We start from the raw sequence: 23,243 nt of genomic DNA, 5'->3' as shown, positions 1-23,243 counted from the left end.
GGCCACAGTTTTATTTTTAATAGCGGTCGGTGAGAAGAGCTGCCCATGTGGCTGTGCCCCGCAGCACTCGCGTCCCGGGGTGGTGCGCCCTGGCCCGGCCCTGCGCCCTCCCTTGCCCTGGCCGCAGCTGTCCAAGAGCCCCTCCTTCCTCATCCATAGAGCCCCCGGGAAGCGCCAGCCGTGGGGGGCGCAGAGGCAAGCACCCCCGTCAGCCCTCTCCAAGGCGGCGGGGACCCCCAGGGTCCGGCGAGCCTCTGTGCCCGGGGCTGGGGGAGGGGGCTCCCTCTCCTGGGTGCGCAGCAGTGCTGCTCTCCCTCCTTCTTGATTCGCAAGCCCGCCATCACACCGGGGCCTCGTGACCCACAAAGAGGTGTCCTGGGGTTCCTTGCTTCCGCGAGGAATCGAGGTTCAGCGGGATGCATCCGCCTAGTCCCGGCCGCCGACAAAACTGTCCAAACTGTCCGGCGCGTCTCCTCGGAAGCAATAGAAAGCTCCACCTGGACAGACAAGGCCTGACTCTAGTGCTTCCAGAACGTTTTCAAGGACCCCGTGCCTTACTGGGTCCTCTCTCCTCCTGCCCACCCGAGAGCGTGTCGGGCCGCAGGGGTCGGGGCCGGGGGTGCGGCAGCGGCGAGGGAGGGACGCCGGCGGGCCGCGGGGTGGTGGAAGCCGCAGGAAGGGCAAGGGGAGACCCGGGCCCTCCTCAGAGCTGCCGGGAGCCCCGCCCCCAGAAACTGGTGAAAGGCGGGCGCCCCCGAATCGTCCTCGGACCCAGCCTTTGAAATGCCTGAGCCCGCCGAGTCGCGGATAAAAGGCCGCCCGCGGGGCTGCGCCTTCATTGCCTTTGTCTGGCCGGAGGGCACCGCGGCGGGAGCGGAATTCAACGCGGCCGCCCGCCCACCCACGGGGGCGTCTCCCAAGCCAAGGGCCCCCAGCCGTCCAGTTGGAGGCCACGCGGCTCGCCAACTCCCTTGCGGCTGTCTCAGGGCGCGTCCGCCCCCTCCAAGGAGGCTGCCAGGAGCACGTCGGGCTCCGCCGCCGGGCCCACCCCACCTGACCCAGGCTGGCGGGGCAGCTGCCGGCTGCGCTCAGGCCCGGGACTCGGAGCGCGTCGCTTCCCAGCCTGGCCTCCGGGACGCGCCTTGACCAGAGGTGGCGCCGGTGCGCCCCGCGATCCCCGGGCGGAGGCACAGGTTGCGGGGTGCACCTCCAGCGGCTTTGGGTCTTCCTTCCCTCCCACCTCTTCGAGTTCCGGGCTGAGGGTGCGGCCCGCCCGCGAGGGAGAGGGTACTTGGCGGGGGGCGGAGTCCCGGGTGGGACGAGGCACGCTGCAGCCCCCTCCCCGACCTGGGCACGCTCTCCTCCCGGAATGTGGGTGGAGGCTCCCGAGCGGGGGCGCGTGGCAGCCGCTAGGTGAGAGCCGTGGACGCGCCCCTGACCCCACCCACCTCTCACCAGAGTAGGCGGGCCCCCCTTTAGGGAGGGGGACGCAGGGACCCCAAGGACCTTATCGGTGGAAGGAGGTCCGAGCGTCCGGCGGAGGAGGCCGGGGCCGCCCCCCTGTCTTGCCCTCTCAGGCGCTGCAGCTCTGGGCACTGCCCTTCGCCGCCGCTGGGCCTGTGTCCAGCCAGCGACCACGGCGCTTCTGCGGCGGCTCCTCCCCGCCCCGCCCCGCGTGGCCGCACGGCGGGTGCCGCAGCATCGCAGCTGGCACGGGAGGGTGGCACGCTCTCGGAGGGCTCCGGGGCGCCCGGGAGGCCGTGCTCCGAGCCGGCCGCGGGGCTCGCAGCCGGGCCTACCCGCAGGCGCGCCTGGGTGTGCACTGCGGCGGCCCCCGCTTCCGAGGTGCGGGTCTGGCGGGGCGGGGCGGGGCGGGGGCGGGGCGGGGCGGTGGCGCTATAACCCCCTCCCGCCGCCAGCCGGCCCCACACGCCAGCCCCGCGGAGCTTACACCGCTCGGGTGAGCGGTGCCACCAGCTCCTCCCCGGCCCCGGCCCCTCCTCTGTCCGCAGCGGCGCGGCGAGGCCCCGGCACCTCCCCGGGCCGGACCAGCTAGGGCGGAGCGCTGCGTCGGGCCGGGGCGCGCCGGCAGGGGCGCCAGCAGGCCGCCGGGCCGCGCAGTGCTGGGCCGCGCGGGGCCCGGCCCGGCCGGGCGGCGGCCGGAGGCGGCGGGAGCGGCGCGCGGGGCCGCCGCCGCCGCAGGAGAGCGCGAGCCCGCGGCCGGGGCGTGCACACAGGTGATGGGGGGCGCGGCGGCGGCGCCTCCGGCCTCGCCCCGGGCCCCTGATCGGGGCTGACGCCCGTGGGCATGCCGCATCGCCGGCCGCGCCGCTCGTAGCGCGGGCCCCGGGGCGCGAGCGCGGCGGCGTGGGCGTGGGCGGCGGGCGCGGGGGCCGGCCCCGGGCGCGCACCGCGGCGAGCCCGGCCCCGCCCCCCGGCCGGCGGCCCCACCCCCTCCCGGGGCCCGAGGCTCCCGACGCGGTGGCGGGCGCGCACTCCGCTCCTCCTCCCGGCGCCGGCGCTGCCTGCCTCCCCGCTGCCCTCGCCGCGCGCACCCGCCGCGCGCTCCTCCGGCCGCGCTCCTCCAGGGATGGTCCTGGATCTCGCCGCCACAGGAGCCCGGCTGCAGCGCCCGCCCCGCGGCCTCGCCTCCCCGCCCAGCCGCCAGCGCCTCGGGCCGCGATGAGGACCTGGGCTTGCCTACTGCTCCTCGGCTGCGGATACCTCGCCCAAGCGCTGGCCGAGGTGGGTGCCACCCCCGCGCCCGTCCGCTCCCCGGCGCCCGGTGCACGCCCCCCGCGGCCGCCCGCTGCCCGGCTCCGCCGGGCGCCCTGGGGGTCCCGCCAGGGCGGTTGATTTGTCCGCGCCCCCTCCGGGCTTCCTTTCTCTGCCCTGCCCAAGTCCGCCCGGTGAGTTTCCAGCAGGTTCCGTCGCTCGGCCGCAAAGGGACGGGGGTCGGGCGGGTGGAAGAGCGGGATCAACTTCGGGGGTCCCACAGGGCTCTCTGTGGAGAGGAAGGAGCGTGCGGAGCGGCAGCACCCCGGGGAGGACGGCGGAGGCGGTCTCGGGGCTCCCGGGGGCGGGCGCCCACATGGTGGGCAGCGAGGGGCTGCGGCGTCCGGCCCCGGCCGCACCTCCCGCCGCCGCGGCGCAGGACCGCCCGCCCGCCCGGGCCTGCTTACAGGTGGCTGCCTGCGCGCTCGAGCCTAGCCCCGCGCCCGCGCCCTCCCGCCTCCGGCGCCCCCTCTCCGGGGTCCGGGGAGCGTAGCTCTGATGAATGAATGTCTGCAGACCCCGTCCTGGGAACTTAGTGCCTGAGTTCCCCAGCGACCCCGACTCCCTTTACCATCCAGTGGAGCGGGGGCGGTTGGTGGCGGGGGTCGCCGGGGCGGGGGCCTGGGAAGTGCCAGGGGGGATTTTAACCCTCAAGCACCCGGGCAGCCACCCGCAGCCGCGGCTGGATTTGGGGCGTCCGAGATGGCTCTGGGGCCATGGCGGGGCCGGAGCCCGGGCTGGGGCCGGGGCGGCGCGGGTGTGCGCGCGGATGCATGTTCGCGAGTGTGTGAGAAGGGGGACCTCCTCCGCGTATGCGGCCCGGGATTCCGGGCCGTGAAATTTAAGCTCCCGGCCAGATTAAAGTGTTAGGGTTGCCGTGACTTTTGTCGCCGATGCGTGACGCATTTCAACTTGAGCTTTCTCGGTGTCGATGTCGCTACTGAATCGGAAACTCTCCGGGTCCCTCGCCGCCCCCGGACCTCATGGAACTGGCGCGCAGGCGGAGGGCCGGACTGGGGCGTGGGTGGCTCGAGTCCTACAGGCGCTGGGGGAACTGGTTTTTCCCAAAAGGCGGACGCAGGGGCGGAGACCTGGGGGTCGTACCCAGCCCCACCCCCAGCCTTCCCATTCCAGAGCCCGGGAGGGGGTGTCCTGGGGGCCAATGGTGGGGGGCGGCGTGGGGCGCGCCCCCGGGCGGAAGCCCCCTGCGCGGACGGGGGCGCTGACGGCGGGGCTGTGTTCGCAGGAAGCCGAGATTCCCCACGAGGTGATCCAGAGGCTGGCCCGCAGTCAGATCCACAGCATCCGGGACCTGCAGCGGCTGCTGGAGGTAGATTCCGTAGGTAAATCGCGCTCCTTCCTTGGGCCCCGGGGCGGGCAGGCGCGCGTGTGCTCCGCCGGCCGAAAGGTCAGCCTCCAGTCCCCGGCCATAAACGCCCGGGCGCATGAGTCAGGAGTTTCCCTTCCAGTCGCTCCTTTCTCTCCGGGCCTCGGCGAGGGCTGCCCGCTTGCTGGTCGCTGGCCCCGGGATTGTGCAGGGAAATCCAACGGGTGTCACCGAAAGTTCAGGGCGCGCCAGGTGGGCGGGCCGTGTTGCCTTGTCCCGGGGACGCGGCACCTCCCTGCCGGCGCCTGGGTAGCGGGCCCTTTGTGGACGCTGGGGCCTGGGGCCTGCCGGAGGGCTGCGTCTTTCTTTTTTCAGCACCCGATAAAAAGGCGCGCCTTCCGGGCATGTTTGGGGACTATTTTTGGGCTCGCTCTCCAGGCCTGGAGCTGGGCTGCTGGAGAAAACATTTTGTTCGTTGCCTTCGTTTTCTTCGTGGCCTCGAGAGGGCCTTCTCTGGGCCCCGGGTGTTGTAGCACGCCTCACTTGCAGAGCTGGGCTAGATGGGGAGGGCAAGGCTGCACCCCACGCCCTGGGGCTCCTGGGAGGACAGGGCTGCACCCCTTTCGCGGCCAGCTGAGGCTGTGGGGAGACATACTGGTTGGTTAAAACATCAAGACAGAGATGGGCTTCTCAGCGGATTATGGGAAGGGGGCCTGGTGGCTGGAAAAATTTTAAGCAAATTAAAGACTTTTCTCCCATTTCCGATTCCATACCAAAAGAGGGGGAGGGCAGTGGGGGAATTAGTGAAATCGTCTGGCCTAGTCATTTGGAAATTTGTACCTAATTATGGTGGTAAGAGGCCTGAAGTATTTTCATTTCATGCCAAAACCATTTTCTAGTAAGGCCGATGGTTTCTGTAGTTCCTTGACCCAGGAAATCCTTTCCCTGATTCTTATCAGGAAGGGGGTCGAGTTTCTGGAGATGAGCTGGCCCCGGGGGAGGGGCGGGGGCTTCCTTCGGGCTCCTTGATGGGGAACCCCAGGGAGAAGGCTTTGTGGGGGCGGGGCCCTCGCCTGCCATTTGCTGGTTCTGGTAGATTGTGAAAAGTGGGGAGACCATCCCAGGGAAGGTTCCAGAGTTTGCTTTTCTGGGCTGGCTGAAGTGGGGCCACAGCTCGGGAAATGGGCCATTCACTCGGGGCTGGGCCCATTCTCATTCGGCCTCTGTGCCCCGCCCCCGCCCGGCGCTTTTAGCATCTCAGTGCCTGTGGCCTGTGCCGGGGTCCTGGTTGAGGGGGGCCAGGGAGGGGGGCAGGAGATGTTCCCCCCCGCCCCGTTCCAATGGCACCAGCTGTGGCTCCTGGGCCTGGAAGCCCAAGTGTGAGGCTATGTGGGCTCCTGGGATCCCCCCAACAGCCCTGTCCCTGGAGGGCTCAGTCATAGACTCTGGGAACCACAAGCAGGGGAGGGGTCCGGCCGTGGCTTCTATGCTTCGTGTTGTTTTTGAGGGGAGGGTGTCTTGTTCCCACCCAGAGTGAAGAGCTGAGGTAGCTCCTGCTCCGCGCGTGTGGGCAGCACGTGTGGGCAGCACGGGGCCTCTCCCTCCTGGCCCCCTCGGCCGCCCTCGCTGTGGCAGCGGGGCTCTGGGGCTGGGCCAGTTCCCCTTTGGCAGACGGGGAAACCAAGCAAGGCCCGACCCCAGCTCCCAGGTCGTGTGGGGGGGGTTGAATTTTCTTCCGTGGGCAGTCCGGCCAAGGGCATCGGGGCCGCCGGGCACTGCTCTGCCCGTGAGCATTCCCGGGACATGCCCCGCCTTGGGGAGGGAACTTGGTCGCGTCATGCAGTGTGGGCCCTGCCTCCTGGACTTGCCTCTTGCCCCGTTCCCGCCGGTGTCCAGCCCGGCTGCCCCACCAGGCCCGTGGCCGGCAGGTGACTGGCGCTTTCTCCCTGCAGCCAGGAGTGGACCGGCACTTGTCCAGTTTGGCGACGGCCAGCTGGTTGCCACAGATGACTCACCCGAGTCACTTTTTTGTGAAAAATGCTTCTTCACACAGCTGGTTGATGGGAAATTCTTTCTGCATGAGTAGTACTGTTCTGATCTTATTTTGGGTCTCAAAAAAAATTAGTGGCATTGGAACATTGAGTCATTTTAAGTAAAAGTCGGGCTGCGCTCACAATTCATTATTTCAGAAGATCGTACCTTTGGCCACTCGCAGCTAGCAGCACCCGCTTCTGGTGAGGCGGGTTTTGGGCCCATCGGTGGACGGGAGGACACGGCACTTTGTCCACTTGGTGTGGGGGCTGCCGCAAGCAGGCGGCCTGGCCTGAGCTCCGAGCTGCTACGCTGGCTGCTGGGGCTCAGCTTCCCCACTGTGCCACCCCTGGTTCTGTGTGGGGGGCAGAGGGGGCCCAGGGCGGCAGGGCAGCTGTGCGTCCCTGCACCCTGGTGTTGGGGCCACTCACCCCCACCCATTCTCCCTATAGGACCCTGCAAAGCCCCGGCCTGAGGGGCAGCCGGTGTGTCCTGAGTGGGGCACAGTGTGTCCCGGGGGGCCTGGCCTGGGCTCCCCGGAGGCTTGCGGGTCGATGGGGCAGTGCCACGCCTCCTTCCTGTTACTGCCCCTCCGCTTCGGGGAGGGTGGGGCTGACGGGCTCTGTGTCCCCAGGGGCCCTGAGAGTGCCCTGGGGGATGCGCCCTGGACAGGCCTTCCAGGTGTGGGTGAGCTGGTTGCGTTTTCTCTGCCTGCAGGAGCCGAGGATGCTGTGGAGACGCTCCTGAGTGCCCACGGGGCCCCCGCACCCAGGCATGTCCCGGAGAGGCGGCCTGCTCCTGTCCGCAGGAGGAGAAGCATCGGTGAGCGGGCGGCCGCGGGGGCGCAGGCGGCCTGTGGGGGGCGGGGGGCCTGCGGGCAGCTGCCTCGAGCCCCTGGCTGAGGCCCCTCTTTCTGCTCGGCCCATGGCTGCCAGGCCCCAGAGTGCCTTCCAGCGGGGCTGCTGTGGTACATTCCTGCAGTGCCCTGTCTTGTCGCAGCACGCTCCTGCTGCTGGAGACCTCGGTGAAAGACGTGGCTGGGTTTCGTTTCCAGCATGGAGCCGAGGGCGCCGTGGTGCGATCAGCCCGAGAGGCCAAGTCCAGCAGGGGCAGGGACAGTCCATGGGTCAAGGCGGGTGGGGCGGAGGCCTCCCTGGCTTGGCCCTCCTGCCCCACCTCAGGCAGGTAGCTTGACCTGCATTGTCAGTTTGGATCTTGGGGGGCCTGCAAGGCAGCGGACCCCCCACCACCCCAGGGCTGCAGGCCAGGGTCTCTGGGCTGCGCCCCTTTGTTGGATGGCAGGTCCCTGGGCACCCCCGAGGGTGGGTGTCTGCACTGGAGCTTGGGGTCAGTGCCCCTCCATGCACTTGGGCAGGGTCCCATCCTCTGACCTGGCCCCACCTCCTGCTGCCCCCAGGGGTCCTGCAGTGAAGGCGGGTCCTGTGCTGGGGTCTTGTGCCGGTGCTGGGCCTGGGGCTCAGGGTCTCAGGAGGCGGGCAGGACCCCTCCCCCGCTGCCCTCCTGCCCAGGTGGCCCAGGTAGAGCAGCCATTGCAGAGTGAACAGCTAGCCAGAGCCTCAAGAGGAAGGAGCAGATCCATGGCAGGGGGGCATAGGGAGTCAAGCTGTATCCCCCTGCCACTCAGGACCCCCAGGCTCTCCCTTCCCAGGACCCTCTGGTGTCCCCGCTGGGAGGCTGGGCATCCTGTATAGGCCTCTCTGTGGAGCAAGGACGATACCTGCAGGGTCTCCCGAGCCCTCAGTGGTCACCATTGCCTCCTGCATGGGCCTGGTCCCTGCCTATGGGGGGCCGGGCTAGGGAACCCTGGGGCCTGGGGTCCAGACCTGGCTGAGTCTACCCAACACCTCCCTACCCAGGCCCCCGGCCCAGCATCCCTCTCGCCGCCTGCTCGCCCTGCCCTGGGGGAACCCTGAGCAAGGCTGGGGGAATCTTGGCGCCCCAGAGCTGGGGTTTGCCCAATCCCCTCATTTTCAGCCCCCGCTCGGGGGGCGTCTGTCCGTCCCACTCGCCTCACACAGCTCTGTGACCTTGGGAGGGACTCGGGACAGCGGCGCTCAGGGCGGCCCTTGTCTCTGCAGAGGAAGCTGTCCCTGCCGTGTGCAAGACGCGAACGGTCATCTACGAGATCCCCCGGAGCCAGGTCGACCCCACGTCCACCAACTTCCTGATCTGGCCCCCATGCGTGGAGCTGCGGCGGTGCACGGGCTGCTGCAACACCAGCAGCGTCCGCTGCCAGCCCTCCCGCGTGCACCGCCGCAGCGTGAAGGTGAGCGGCCTCCCGCCCCCTGCCCCACAGCCCCCAGGCCCCTGGAGCGTGGTGAAGGCATGCCGCGTCCTGATCTGGGATGGGCACAGAGCCAGGCGGCAATGCCTCCTTGGGGCTGCTTGCCCTGGCTGGGGCGTCTGGGGCGCTTGTCCCCCACACCTGCGACGCAGTCCCACTGTGCCATGGGGCGTCTGGGCACGGGTGGGCTGCTGCTGTGGGTGCATCTGGACCAGAGTTCTGGGTGGTGTTGAGGTGCCAGGGGAATGGTTGGGTGGGGTACCAGGGGCATTCCCTGTGGTGGACTCTGCTAGGCTGGGTTGGCCTCGGTCCCTGCCGGGGAGGCCACGATGCAGCGGGAGGGCATCCCACCGACCTGCCTCCTGCCACCCCAGCCCCTGGGGGTGGCCCCCCAGCCTGCCGAACCCCAGGCCTGATCCCTGAGGCCGTCACCCAGCCGGGCCTCCTAGAGCCTACTGCAGGTGCCTTGTCCTCTGCTCTGGGTGAACCGGTTCCTCTCCTCACTGCCCCAGGTCACTCCAGGGTGGCCGCCCCTTACAACCGGGTAAGCCGCTGGCTGTGTGGCCCCCAGCCCGGCCCTCCTGTCCCTGGCGGACAGTGAGCTACACCAAGCGTAGGGCAACTGTGGTCTTCTCTCACGAGATGGAAGGGCCGAGTGTCCGTGGTAAGGTGGCCCAGGACGCTGGACCCTGGAGGCTGTCCTTGCCAGCCTGAGGCCACAGCTGCTGGAATGAAGTGGGGTGACCCTTGTGCGAGGTCCTGGGCCTGTGGGTCCCTCAGGGATGCCAGCCTCTGTCCAGAGCTGGGAGGGAGGGAGGGGGTGTGGGGGGTGCCTGCAGCAGCCCCGTCTCTTGTGGACCCATCCAGGCCGGCCCAGAGTCCAGCCAAGGGAACCTGCTCATGAGGCACCCCTCCTCCACTCCCACCCAGGCCCTCCCCTCCCTCCCTCCCTCCCTCCCTCCCCTCCCCTCCCTCCCTCCCTCCCCTTCCCTCCCTCCCTCCCTTCCTCCCTCCCCTCCCTCCCTCCCTCCCCTCCCCTCCCTCCCTCCCTCCCTCCCCTCCCCTCCCTCCCTCCCTCCCTCCCCTCCCCTCCCTCCCTCCCTCCCCTCCCTCCCTCCCTCCCCTTCCCTCCCTCCCTCCCTCCCTTCCTCCCTTCCTCCCTTCCTGCACATGCACACCCCTCAGTGTGCACTTCCAGTCGGTGCTGGGGTTCTGGGCAGTGTGGGGGAGAGGGTCAGTGGAGGCCAGCCCGCCCCCTGCAGCCCCGCTCCTTGTGGGGTGAACCCTTCTACACCCCAGATTCCAATCCCAGTACTTTGGCGAGTGGGCGTTGGATGGGTGCTAGGGTGGGCGAGTGGGCGTTGGACGGGGTGCTAGGGTGGCCCTGACCTCTGGGCGGGCGTCATGTTGCCTGACTTCTCTGTTCACGTGGCCATGGCATTTGGGGTCAGGCGGGGCGTGCAGGGTTCCCAAGCTGGTGGCCTGTCAGTCTCAGTGCTGAAGTTGGCCCCATGCGACTCCCAGTGTCCCGAGGCTGTCCTTGCACTGAGTGACCAACCATTCCCTGCCCCCAGCTCTGGTTCCGCCATCTGCTGGAGCCTTCTGTCATTCTGGGCCCCTTGAGGTAGCTGATGAGTGTCAGACCCGGTGAGGGGGTGCCCAGGGAGCTGGCGCAGACGGGCGGAAGACAGAAGTCCGTGTCCAGGGGGTGGGGTGTAGCTTCGCCTTGTGACAGCGTGTCCACGAGGGTCTCATCTGGCCACCGTTCTGGGGACTCAGGGAAGCTGCCCCGTCGGGCCCATGCCTGTGGCTTGGGGTGGCTGCTGCAGCACTCCTCCTCGCTGGGCCTTGGCCCTCTTGCTGTGCGCCTCATGACGGGTGCATCTGGGCTGGGCACCTCCAGCCATGGGTGCCCCCAGCCAGGCTCCTCTCCAGGGGCCTCAGGAGTGGACGCTGCCTGCTCAGGCTTTGGACTCTGGGCCTGGGGCCGCTGCTCTCAGGGGCTGTGCTGGACCGTCTCAAGCGCGGGGTATCCCTAACTCCTTATTAGCGTGTCAGAGGCCTTGCTCGGGTCAGGGGGTGTGGGGGGTGGCTGGGTGAGGGGCATGCTGCAGGGTTCGGGCAGCCTGCAGGCCGCCAGGCCAGGGTTCCTGGCCACGGGAGGGACCCTGAGTGCCCCGGCCTCGGGTTTGCAGCCAGGTGCCTTGCTGGAGTCTCCTTGAGGCCGAGGTTGTAGGGGGCTCCGAGCCGCACGCCCTTGGGCAGTCTGCTTGCCTCAGTTTCCCTGCCTGAAAGACTGGGTTGTGTGTCTGGTGGCGTTGGGTGGGGCGGGGCCACTGGCGCAGGCGCTCAGGTGGGAGGACGTGCAGGGCTGTGAGCTCCTGGGAGTGCTGCAGCCCCTGTGACTTTGTCCCGAGGACGTGCAGGTGACTCAGGCGAGGAGACCCGACGGCTGGGCGTTCACGGGAAGCCACTCGCCTGAGACGAGCCCCAGGGCAGACGGAAAGAGCCGGGAACCTGCGCGGGCAGACGGGCCCTGAGGACGGAGAAGTCCTCTGTGCTTTGAGCCCAGGTGCCTAGAGGAGGCATTCCAGAATTCGCTATGCGCAGTGTGTTGTTGTTGGGGGAAAAATGTAGCCATTTCCTGGCCAGCCGGAGGGGGCTGTGCACCCTGGAGTCCTGGCATTCCCCGGGCAGGTGCAGCCGTAAACCCCGGCGTGTTTTTCTTTGATAAAAGCGGGCCTGTCTGAAGAGCTCCCAGGCTGGAGTGGCTGTGGGGGTGGTGGGGGTGCAGGGAGCCTGGGGCGCTCTGGCCACTGGGGAGCCCATGTCAGGGAAGCTGCTCGTCAGGTGAACTCAGCCGGGCTGGGGGCGCGTGGGGTGCCCCGTGAGCAGCAGGACCCTGCTGGGGAGGACGGTCCCAGGGGAGGGGTGCTAAGGGCAGCTGGGGTGGTTGTGGAGGGCTGTGGTCCAGCCTGGCCCCATGCTCCTCCTCTGGACACATCCTCAGTGCAGGCCTCCACCCTGGGCCCTTAAAGGAGAGCCTGCCCTCTGCGCATCTTGGTGGGGAGTGCCGGTACAGGGTGGGGGCCCAGGCAAACCCCTGCTCCCCAACTCCTCCCTCCTCCTCCTTGGGTGCCTGGGGTTGGTCTCATGGGTTCTGGGTGCTTAGCCACCTGCCCCGCACCGAGCTGGCTTCTCCCCGCACCAGTGACGTAGTGAAACCCGCGGCTGCCCCGCCCCGCTGGCCTCAGGCCCCGCGCCCGCGCCCGGCGTGCACCCTTTGCACCTCCGGGTTAATGATTAACAGGAAGGGCTGGCCTCAGGCCCTGCCACCGCCACCTCACGCTTTTTCTGGAAGAGAGAAACAGGCCAAACTTTAGCTCCTTTTCACGTCACGAAGCCTGCGGGCGAGGGAGTCTCCTCCTGCGGGCGAGGTGTGGGTGGGCACTTCGGTGGCTCCAAGTACGTTCCAGTGCCCCCGTCGCTCCCAGGAGAGACCCCCCGGCGTTGCCCCTGCTGCCCGGCCCCAGCTCTGCCGTCTGGGTCTGAACTCCGATGGTGGCTCGAGCCGTGTTGTCCGGGCCTTCCCCCCACGGTGTCCCTTCAGCATCCCCCACGGCCATGCGCACGGCTGGCTGAGGGTCGCTGTACCCCACTGTCGCAGCAGCAGCTCCTACTGTGCCCGGCCCGGGGGCCTGTCCTGACCTGCAGCAGTTGTTTTCTGCTTTTATGTAACAAACGTCCTCAGGCTTCCTGGCCACGGCCTGCTGCGCCGGCGCTGCCCTCCCCCCCGTCTGCCCACTCCCGGGCAGCTGTGAGGGGACCCCTGGCCGCCAGCCTGGTCCACCCAGACCCTTGGCTTGCTCCCCCGCCGCTCACTGCCTCCCTGCCACTGCCCATGTGTGCATCGGGTGACAGGCTGCTGTGATACAGTGTGGTCTGGGCTGGACGGCGCGGCCTCTTCTGAGGCCTGGGGACAGTGGAGGTAGGTCCAGGAACCAGGGCTGTCTGGACCCTGTGGCCTTCTTGGGGACACTACTGCATCTCAGGTTTCCTCACGGCTGACCATGGCCTGAGAGCTGTGGCCGCCCCTCCTGGGAGCCTGCCTGGTGTGCCCCCTCCATGCCACCTGGCATCCCCAAGAAGACCGGTGGCTTGGGTCCACCTAGACCCTCGAATCCAAATACCGCAGCCAGCACAGCCCACTGAGGCCAAGGCCAACACCTCCCTGCAGGATCCCCTGGGGAGCCCGGGAGCCCTGCCCAGTGGCCCTGCAGCCCCCCCCATCTCCTGGGCCTGCCTTTTCGTTTTTAGTGAAGGCACGTGTCTGTGGGAATGCCCCGTGGCCTGCTGCAGGTGAGGGAGTGCCCACGCCGTCCCCCTGTACCCACGGCTCCGGGCCTCTGGGCTCCCTGTAACACGCATGGACGTGAGCCTCAGCTCAGGTGGAGCCCCGTGCTCACACGGCCGCCACTCTCTCGGGCAGGTGGCCAAAGTGGAGTACATCAGGAAGAAGCCAAAATTAAAAGAAGTTCAGGTGAGGCTGGAGGAGCACCTGGAGTGCACATGCGCAGCCTCGGGCTCAAACTCCGACCATCGCGAGGAGGACACAGGTGAGCTCCGCTCTCCTCTCGAGGCTCAGGCACGGGGCTTGTGGTGGGGGCGGGCTTCGGCCCGGGAGCTCACACCTGGGCACCTGAGCCAGGTAAGGCAGCCCTGCCCTTCCGGCCGAGCGGCACAGGGAGGGCGTGGGGCCCCGTGACCTACAGGTTGGGTGTGGACCCCACACTGCCCCGCGTTCCCTGCGGGCCTGGGGCTGAGGGGAAGGGCAGGGGCACTGGGCTCGGCCCTCACTACCTGGGCACCCACAGCACAGTGGCCACCTGGGGGGCGGGGCACCAGGAAGTATCTCCCTGCCGGTGCTAATCAAGTTTTCTTCCAGAAAGATAAACACCGCAGGTATTTATTACTTGGTTTCTGCCCGACAGCCTCCCTTAGGCACGCTCACCCTCCCTGCCCTTTTGTTAACAGGAAGGCCTAGGGAATCAGGTAAAAAACGGAAAAGAAAAAGGTTAAAACCCACCTAAAGCCGCTCACCAGGTAGGCCCTGTCAGCGGGGTCTGCTGGAACCCTGCGAGGGATGGGAGGTGCAATCGGTTCTGATCACAGCAGCTCAGCACCCCCAGGGGTGGCGAGACGGGACCTGATTGGCCGTGATTGTGCCGGGCTCCGGTGCCTGCTGGGCTGTGGGTCTGCTTGCCCCCGACCCCCGTGCTGTCCCTTCTCACTGCCCGGCACTCCCGTCGGCAGCTGCCTTCGACATCCGCTAGCTTCGGGGGCTCTTTTGGGTGATTGGGGAGGCAGCAGCACCACCCCTGAGCGTGTCTGTGGGCAGCTGTGACACCTCACACCAGGCTCACCTTGGGCAAGCCACTCTCCCCTTGACAGACGAAAAAGCCGAAGGCTCTCAATTTGCAAGGGCTACTGAGAAAGACTTCACAGATGGACATTGTGTCAGAAACAACAAGGGTTCAGATAAGGTAGAAGTCCAGGATGCAGAAGCTGCGCTGGCAATCTGTTTCATCAGAGACCCTGTTTCTGTGGTTTGTACCATGCTAGCCTCAGGGTTGCCTCATGGCCCACAATGGCTGCTAGAGCTCCAGAAATCACATGCAAGCTCTAGGCTAAAAGATGAAGATAGGGAGGAGTACAAAAGAGCCCCTTATAAGTAACGGCAAAGTTTTGATAACAATGTTCAACAACGTTGAAAGTAATACCACTGTATTATATATTTAAAAGTAGTTAAAATGGAAAACATGTTACCACAATAAAAATTAGGAAAAAAAAACCCTAAAAGATTCACCTTAGAGAGCTTTCCCCACCTGGCGGCCGTGGCTTTGACCCCCTGGGCCCTCCCTTTGCTGCCCCAAGCAAGACACACTGCTTCCAGGAGAGAGGGGCTTTGGGTAAACATGGCCATCACTGAGGAGTTTCTGGCCCCCAGTCCTTGCTGTTGGCCTGTCTGGCCTTGTCTCCGGGCACATGGGAGCCTGTTGGTGTGCAGAGCCAATAGTTGTGAGAAAAGAATCTTGAGGGACCGGGTGTGGGGGCCCAGCTGCCACTGGGCAGTGCATCCGTACAGAAGCCTCAGGTCTAGAAACTTTGGACCTCATGTGCATTCTCTCTGGAGGAGAGGGTCTGCTCGGGCAGACCCCTAAAGCAGCCAGACCACGATTGCCCAGATGTCACCCTCACCAGCCTAAGGTCGTGGCCTTGTGGGTGGCTGTGCCTGTCTGGGTCCCATTTCTACAGAGCAGGGGACTCAGGCCTTGAGAGGATGACTGTTGAGAGACCCCACACAAGGCAGGTGGTCTTGCCCCCCAGGCTCCGGGGGGAGAGCAGTTGCTAACATACCACAGGTGAGCATCTATCCCTGGTCACAGGAGACCCCTTCTGTCTGGCAGGCGGTGCCCGTCCTTGGGTTGCCTCATGTTCCAGTATGGCTGCCAGAGCTCCGGAAATCACATCCACACTCTAGGCTCGAAGAAAGAGGAAGGTGGAAGGACGGAAGAGCCTGTCTGGGACTTAGTTTGCTTCATCTGTACAGGGGAGCATGGGACTTGCGTCCAAGCTGTGCTCTGGAGTGAGGTGCTGTGACCTGGTCTGCATGGTCCGCCTGGTTCCGGAGGTCACGACCACTTCATCCCGAGGCTTCCACGTGGGAGAGCCTGGGCGGGGCCGTTTGCCTCGCTGGCCCCACCTTGTCCATGGTGCTGGAGGCTGGACGGTTCAGTGTGTCTCCTCTCCCCCTGCAGATGTGAGGTGAGGACGAGCTGCTGCCCTACCCGGGACACGGACGTGCGTGGCGTGTGACATTCCTGAGCCTACTGTGTACGGTGCTGTATGGCCAGTGTGCAGCCTTTGTTCTCCTCCGTGAAAACTCTCCAAGGACAGCCTCGAGAACAAAGAGACAGTGTACATTTGTTTGATGTGACATCAAAGCAAGTATTGTAGCACTTGGTGAAACAATAAGATGCTTCCTTGTCAAAAAAAAGAAAAAGAGAGAGAAAACAAAACCACAAAACATGATGAAAACAAAACGACTCACAAAAGTAACCCAACCGTTGGCGGGACGGAGGCTGTCCCGGGGATGGCAGGCCAGGCGGCCGTCCAGGTGGCCACAGGTGCTTCTCGCCAAGGACACGGAACCTGCTTCCGGGGACTCCACACAGGTGCCAGCGGCTCGCAGGGCCACGCGGGAGCCAGGAATGTTCCGGAAACCGCCACGCAGACCTAGGAACCACACTCCTTGCTTGTAGTGTTTTACGTCTATACAGAAACCTTCTCGAGAGCCTTAAGTGGATTTTTTTTTACATCGTAAAGTGATTATTAAGCTTTCCTTTTTACTCTTTGCCTAGCTTTTTTTTTTTTTTTTAATTATCTCTGGACGGCGTTGACACCCACGGCCCACGAGGCCACTGCCTGCCGGGCGTGATGGGAGTGTCCCGAGCAGGACGCGCAGACTAACGAGATGTATTAAATAAAGGTGGTGCACCCTCCCGTGCGGCCCCCCACGCTGCTGGTCTGCGTCTCTCCATCGCCCTGCGGTCGCTGCAGCCGCGGCCTGGGTACCCGACAGGCTTTTCTTTTTGCACCAGCTCCCGAGGGATGTCGTAACCTCTCGGTCCCCACACCCTCATCCCGAGGCCCCGGCCCCTACCGCTGCGTGCGATGCTGGCGTCCCAGGGTGGGCCTATCACCCCAGCGCTCCTTCTCGAGGCCCTGCAGCCCACCCCCCGCCGTCCCCCTGTCATGCCTGAGCGCCGCGGCCTTCCCTCGGGTGACGGCACAGACCCTGGGGTGCTCTTGGGGAAGGAAGCGGGTGGCAGGCAGAGGGTGGGGGGTGGGCCTGTGCCCTTCCTGCCTGCCACACCAGCGTCAGGCGAGGCATGGCCGTCATGGCCCAGGGCTGACCGCAGGTTGGTGCTGGGTGGACAAGGCCCTGGCGAGGGCTCTGGGAGGGGCCGCAGTGTGCTGCTGTCCAGCCCCCTCCGGCCTCAGGACCCCTCTGAGGAGCTGTGGAGAAGACCAGACCCCCGGCTTGGGTGCAGCTTGGCCGACCTGCCCGGTGCCCCCCCCTCTGTGGGCTGTGAGGCCAGGTGGTGGGCTGTGCCCCCCAGGGCTCCAGGGAGGGCCCCGCCCCTCCGGGTGCACCCCCAGCTCCCAGGCCCATCCCCAAGCAAGACCACGCCCACAGCTCGTGACTTTTGGGGAGCTGGGTGGGCAGCCACGGCTCAGTGGGCGTTGGTGTTGGCCGTGGGGCCTAGGGGAGCCCCAGACGGAGCCTTGTTTGTGCCTGGCAACCTGGGCAGGGGCGCGTGGTCTCGGGGTCTAGGTGGCCTGGCTGGGGCATGACCCCTGTGCTGGCCACACCCCTGCAAGAGGCAGCAGGGCCTGGGCCCTGCCTGGAGCCGGTCACTGGGTGACCCGGCCGGGACGCTCTGTGCTGAGGTGGGGCCAGAGAGCAACACCGGTCAGTACCCCACAGACAGCCCAGCTCCCAGAGCAGGGATGTGTCTGGCTCACAGCACTGGCGGGCAGTGAACTGAGGCCAGAATCGATGGCCAGACGGCCGAGCTCATCCCTCCACCACCCCATGCCCGGCAGGAAGCAGCCCAAGGTCAGGTCCCATGCTGCATGTCCACACCTCCAAGTGACAGCCTGTCCCCAGCGCCCCGGGGCTGTAGAGAGGAAACGTCCACTGTCCTGCCAAGCACCAGCAACCAGGAAGTAGCCCCCGTAGCCCACCCAGGGCTCAGCCGTTGGCTTTCTGGTGTGCAGGACAGACAGATGGGGAAACACCCCTCCCCTTGCGTTCCCCACAAACAGGGCTGGGGTCCGCAGTTGGCCCCTGCCAGCCCGAGGCCTGAAAGCGGGGCAGGCGGGCTTATGGCCCACTGGGCGAGCAGGACAAAAGTGCCACCACCCCTCCCCTCTGGCCCGTCCCCGGCCCTCGTCCTGCCTGATGCCTTGGACGCCCCTGGGTGCCCGCGTGCGGGACAGCCCTGCTCCTGCATCTATTGTCCCTGTTCCTGAGCCGGTGGCTGTGTCGGTACCACAAGGTTTTGTAATTTGGCTTCATGCCTCCAACCTCAAGTCGTTTGCTTTCCTTGTCCTCCTTTAGCGCTCCGGCCAGAACCCTGCCCAGCCTGGGCACAAGGGGCACGGGAGGCAGAGAAGCCTTCACCGTGACCCTGACCCTGACCCGGCTTGCCTCAGGTGGAGGGTGGCCCCTGCGGCGCCTTTGAGTGTTGCTGTTTGTCACAGAAGCGTCCTGGGTTTTCAGAATGCTTTCCCTGCCCCCGTGGTGCAGCCCCTTATTGAGGTGGGGAGTGACTCGATCCCCCGGATTGAAACGACCTTGCCTTCCTGGGATAACCCCCTCTGGCCGTATCCCTCCTTCCTGTGGCTCCTTTGGGCCTCTGCCCAGGGGGGACGTTGGTCTCTGGTTTCCCGCCGTGGCTCTGACGTGAGCACGAGCGTGTGAGTGTGCTTGTGGAACGATTGCCGTGGCTCTGGGAGCGTTGCTCTCAGTCTGGAAGAATTCGTCAGTGAAGCATCTGGTTCTGGGCTTTTCCTTTTCGGAAGGTTTTTCATCTCTAGTCCAATCTCTTTGCTTATATGTCTATTTGATTTTCTATTTTTTCTTGAGTCAGTTTTGGTAGTTTCTGTCATTCTAGGAATTTTTCCACTTCAAGTAAGTTTTCTAGTTTATGGGCCTCGATTGTTCTTGGGAGACACTCGTGGGATCTTCATTTCTGTCCTCTCTTTCATTCCTATGTTGGTAATTTGAATCTTCTCTCTTTTTTTTAAACGTTCATCAGTTTTGTTTATCTTTTCAAAGCCTCAACCTTAGGTTTGTTGTTTTTCTCTATTGTTTTTCTGTTCTCTGGTTCATTTATTTCTGCTCTGACCTTTGATCTTTCCTTCATTCTGCTTGGTTTGGGCTAAGTGTGCTCTTCTTTTTCTATTTCTTAAGATAAAAGTTCAGGTTATTGATTTGAGATCTTTTTTCTTTTTTTGCTAGAGCCATCTAAGCTGTAAATTTTCTTGTAAGCACTGTTTTCACAGCATCCCTGGAATTTTAGTACGTGTGTTTTCACTCTATTCATGTCAAAATGTCTTCTAATTTCCCTGTAATTTATTTTTTTGACCCCTTAATTCTGAGTGTGTTATCGGACTTCCACATATTGGTGAATCCCCCAAATTCTTTCTGTTATCGATGTGTAATTTCACTCCATAGAGATAAAAGAATACTCTTTCTATGGTTTTAGTCCACAGGGTGGGGACCCCCGGCCCTGCAGGCTGTGTCCCCCGAGTCCCCAGGTGGGGTGTCTGGCCACCGGCCCTTGGAGGCTGGGCTTTTGGTCTGGGAGGCATCCAGAGCCCTGGGCCTCGTGTACCTCCCTCTCCAGGATCGCCTCACCTCTACCGCTGCCTTGGACGCTGACCTTTGCTGACCCCTGGGACTGGGTCCCTCAGTCCTGAGGGTGATGGGGTGGTGGGGGGAGCTTGGAACTGGCACCTGGGCTAGAGTGTCCCCCTCCTGCTCCCAGCTCCAAGTGAGATGCCAGCGCTGCCGGGCACCTGGGGAATACCTGAGGAATGCGCTGTGGAGCCCGGGTGAGTGGGCTGGAGCCCAGGTGGGCAGACTGGAGGCCCTGACCTTTCCGTGAGGGTCTGGGGCTGTCCCAAGGCCCCTGCCTAAAGACAGCAGAGCTCCGTCCGGGGACCGGCCCGTCTCTCGGGCCCTCCTCCCGACGGCCTGGTGAGGGGGAGCTTGGGGCTCTGACCAGGCCCAGGAGGGGTCCAGAGGTCAGCGGCCACCCCACCAGGCCCCTCTGCCAAGTCATCACGGCCCAGAAAATGCCTTCCAGAACAACCTTCCAGAGTCACCATCACATGCGTGTCAAAGATTCTGGCATTTTCCTATCAAACTCTGTCCTAGTTTTGCTTGAGATCTCCTGACCCCAGAATACTTTTATTTATGACAGAAATTCATTTCCATGGCAACGCCTTAGGAAGCCACAGTCTCGAGATGATACGTTCCGAGCACTGAACGCAATAAATGGATTTGTCACAAGACGCTGCAGCGCTGCCTCTGGTGGTCTCGGGAGGGGAGAGGGGCGCACGCTGCCTTCCAAGGCTGGGGTCTCAAACGCCACCTGGGGGACGTCCCCAGGCCCCGGGCTTGGCCGCCCCCAGACCACCTGCTGTCATGAGCTTGGGGGGTACGGCGAGACTGGCGGGCGAGGCCTTGGGTGTCCCAGCATTGCTGAGAGCTGAGCCCCCAGCCTGGGGGGTGGCCTGCGGTGGTTAGCGGGGTCCACCTGGGCTGTGGAAGAGCAGGGCCAGGGTCTGAGCCTGAGGCTGGGGAGGGGACAAGGGGACAAGGCGGGGGGCACAGCGGGGGAGGGGTGGGGGCATGGCTGGGAGGGGCTGGGGGCACAGCAGGGGGGGCCTCCCCTTGGCGCCATCTCACCCGCGCCTGCTCAGCCCACAAGTGCTGACTCTGCCTGAAGCAGTCCCAGCCCCACCACACCTGAGAAGCTCCGGGGCTGCTGCAGGGAGAGCAAGGTCCGGCGGGCCCCCAAGATTGTCCCGGGCACTGTGCCTGCTGCAAGAGGATCTGCCTGCCCTGCCCCAGCCAGAACCCAACTGGCCGCCCCCAGAGGACTCCCTGAGGAAGTGACACCCCATTTCCCGTTGAAGGAGGTTTCGGGGCTGGTGCGGGAGCTGCCAGGTCTGGCCTCACACCCCTGGGGGCCTCGGCGGCAGGGCACAGCCACAGCAGAGCCGTGAGGTGTCCACAGGGCCGGCTAGACACAGCCACAGCACCGGGGCTCCCCAAGGGCGCGCAAGGCGGCCCCTCCAATTCCCCTGGACGTTTGCCCACATACATGACAATTCAGCCCACACCACGGTCTGGTGCTCACAGCTGCCCATGGGGCCTCAACTGCACATATGCACACACACACACACGTGCTCACACACACATGTTCATGTGCTCACACACACGCTCACATGCACACACATGCTCACACATACACATGCTATACATGCTCACCTGGGTGCACATGCTCACACACACTTGCCCACACACGCTCACATGCTCACACATGTGCACATATGCGCACACATACACACATGCTATATATGCTCACACGTGTGCACATACACACGTTCACGTGCTCACACACACATGCTCATGTGCTCACGCGCTCACATGCTTACATACACATGTGCTTATGTGCACATGCTCATATACATGCTCATGCTCACACATGCTCACATGCTCATACACATGCACACACGTGCTCACACATGCTCACATGCTCACACACACGCTTACATGCTCACACATTCACGTGCTCACACATGTGCTCACACATGCTCACGTGCTCACACACACGCTCACATGCTCACATACACACGTGCTCATGCTCACACATGCTCACATGCTCATACACATGCTCATGCTCACACGTGCTCACATGCTCACGTGCTCACACACGCTTACATGCTCACACGTTCACGTGCTCACACATGTGCTCACACACATGCTCACGTGCTCACACACACGCTCACATGCTCACATACACACGTGCTCATGCTCACATGCTCACACGCTCACATGCTCACACATGCTCATACATACACATGCTCACACGCACATGTACACATGTCTCACACACATGTACAAACACACTGCCCCCAGCTACTGCCCCCCAAACACTGGCCACCACTGCGCCCCCCCAGTGCCTGGAATTCCTCCCACGCTTTCTCCCAAGCCAGGGGAGGCCAAGGGTCAGCTGCAGCCGACGGACACTTTCCCACAGAGGGCTGAGAAGGGACTGAGTCAGCAGAGCTATTTTTGATGTTTTCGGTCATCAGAGTCCCTGTCCTAATTCGCAAGACACGGACACGCCCCTCAGAAGCCGCCGGCCCCTGGGGCTTGCTGGGCGGGTTTGCGACGTCCCCTCCAGAATGGCCTCCCAGGAGGAACTGAGGGGTCCCTGCCCGGGCGGGCCACGGGAGGAAGCTCCAGGCACCCTCCTTCCCTTCTGGAAGCTTCCGGGGCAGGGCTCCCTCCCCTCCAACCCCGCAGGGAGCCCCCAGGGCGGGAGGAGCAGCAGCGGTTGGGGTGGCGCGGGGGGCGTCCACAGCCAGACCCCCGCCCAGGATGACAGCGGCCTCAGGAGGCTTGGGGCAGCCTCCTGGGTCTGGGGCCTCCCTGCAGTGGGAGCATCTCCCTTGGGGCCCTCGAGCCTCTGCGTGCCGGGAAACCCACACGGAACCTGTGCCAGCCCTCCCGGGGAGTCCTGGTGTGACCCCGCTGTGGGACGGCGAGGCTGCAGGGCACGACCCTCCCACCCCATGGAGGCGCTTGTGTGGTTGCAGGGCCCCTGCAGACGGAGCTGAGATGGGGCTGCAGAGCAGTGAACTTCGCCACCCACAACTGCTGCCCTGTGAGAAGAGGAGACAGACGGACAACAGACAGCAGGATGGCCCCACCCCTGCCGCCTTTGGGCCCCCCCCACTCCAGGAGTTGGGGCTCACAGCCACCAGAACCGGGGGACAACCATTCCTTTCAGTCACCTGTTTGTGGCGCTTTGTCGCCCCAGCCCCGGGACCCAACACAGATTTGGGGGCTGCCTCGGCTCAGCTTGTCCCTCCTCTGCCTGCCCTCACATCCGAGCCTCAACCAGTCCTGCAGCCCCATGGTGCCCACCCTGGGGCGGCACCCCCCAGCCCCGCTTCCCCCTTGCTGGACACAGGCAGTGCCAGCTCCCTGAGCTTCCTGAACCCCCACCCAGAGCCCCGGCTCCCCAAGGCCCCTCCAGGGCCCCTCCCAGATTCTCAGGGCAGCCCAACCCCCTGCAGACTCCAGCTCTGCGGCCCCTGCCCCTCCCCCTCCCTCTCTCTGCGTAGTCCCCCGCCGTCCCTCCCCCCACGACGTGCAGCCTCTGGACACTCACTCAGGACCAACCACACTGGGCTCCTTGCCTCTGGTCCAGAGTCGTGCAGGGGCGTTCCCTGCCGGGAGGGACATGCTCTAACCAGTGCTGTCCAGTATGGCGGCCCCCGGCCACATGGTATGGCTGGAGTCACTAGGGGGCGGGAAGGTTAGCATTTCATTGCCTTTTAACCAATTTAAACCTAAACAGCCACATGTGACAAGTGGCTACCTCACTGAACAGCTGCGGACTGTCTCTGGGAGCACCAGATCGCAGGGGAGGACGTGGCTTTGTCGGGCACACTGCCAAGGGTGGGCTCTGCCCAGTGCTGCATGGAGGTGCTCGCCGGGTGGTCAACACCTAGGAAGCACCAGGTCTTCCTGGGTTCCATGGGCTGCTCTTCCACCTGCCAGGCCAGCCACGCCCTCACACCTGCCCAGCACAGGGAGGTTCCCCCCAGCCCCAGTGCCTTTACAGGTACAATAGCCCACAGTGCTGAGGAGCCCCTGCCTTCCCTTCGCAAAGCTGCCCCAGGTCCTGATGAATGCTTGCTTCCCAGGAATGAACAGAATTGCTGTAAATACAGCCTCTACCACAACCCCATAAAAGTTTTATTGGGGTGGTCATTCTTTGGAAAGGCTGCTTGCCAGGTCAGACTTCCTGCAGGCAGTTCCATAGCCTCGGCTCAGCAACGGCAAGTGTCTCTGCATGGACTCCAAGGGGGCAGGGTGCCTTGTGAGTCATGTAATTACTAGCAAGTTAACACCTTTGAGTTCATCAGGAA

At 64.6% G+C, this 23,243-nt stretch overlaps 1 protein-coding gene across 5 annotated transcripts; it reads left to right on the top strand.

Annotated features, from left to right (window-relative positions):
- The first annotated feature begins 2,598 nt into the window (after nucleotides 1-2,598).
- On the top strand, nucleotides 2,599-16,015 carry PDGFA (platelet derived growth factor subunit A). 5 transcript variants are annotated; one of them, XM_077140375.1, is made up of 7 exons: nucleotides 2,599-2,745; nucleotides 4,022-4,118; nucleotides 6,851-6,955; nucleotides 8,233-8,420; nucleotides 12,928-13,054; nucleotides 13,473-13,541; nucleotides 15,257-16,015. In XM_077140375.1, exons 1-6 carry the CDS (start codon nucleotides 2,683-2,685, stop codon nucleotides 13,526-13,528), a joined length of 636 nt encoding a protein of 211 aa, XP_076996490.1. In that variant the 5' UTR covers nucleotides 2,599-2,682; the 3' UTR covers nucleotides 13,529-13,541; nucleotides 15,257-16,015. The 5 variants fall into 5 exon arrangements, with proteins under 5 accessions (XP_076996490.1, XP_076996489.1, XP_076996491.1 ...); XM_077140374.1 differs by lacking the exon at nucleotides 15,257-16,015 and adding an exon at nucleotides 14,906-15,035; XM_077140376.1 differs by lacking the exon at nucleotides 13,473-13,541.
- Nucleotides 16,016-23,243: the final 7,228 nt, after the last annotated feature.

Source organism: Tamandua tetradactyla, chromosome 23, assembly GCF_023851605.1.
Source record: "Tamandua tetradactyla isolate mTamTet1 chromosome 23, mTamTet1.pri, whole genome shotgun sequence".
NCBI lineage: Eukaryota > Metazoa > Chordata > Mammalia > Pilosa > Myrmecophagidae > Tamandua > Tamandua tetradactyla.
Note: the sequence above shows the minus strand (reverse complement) of the source record. Positions and strands in the feature narration are given on the sequence as shown.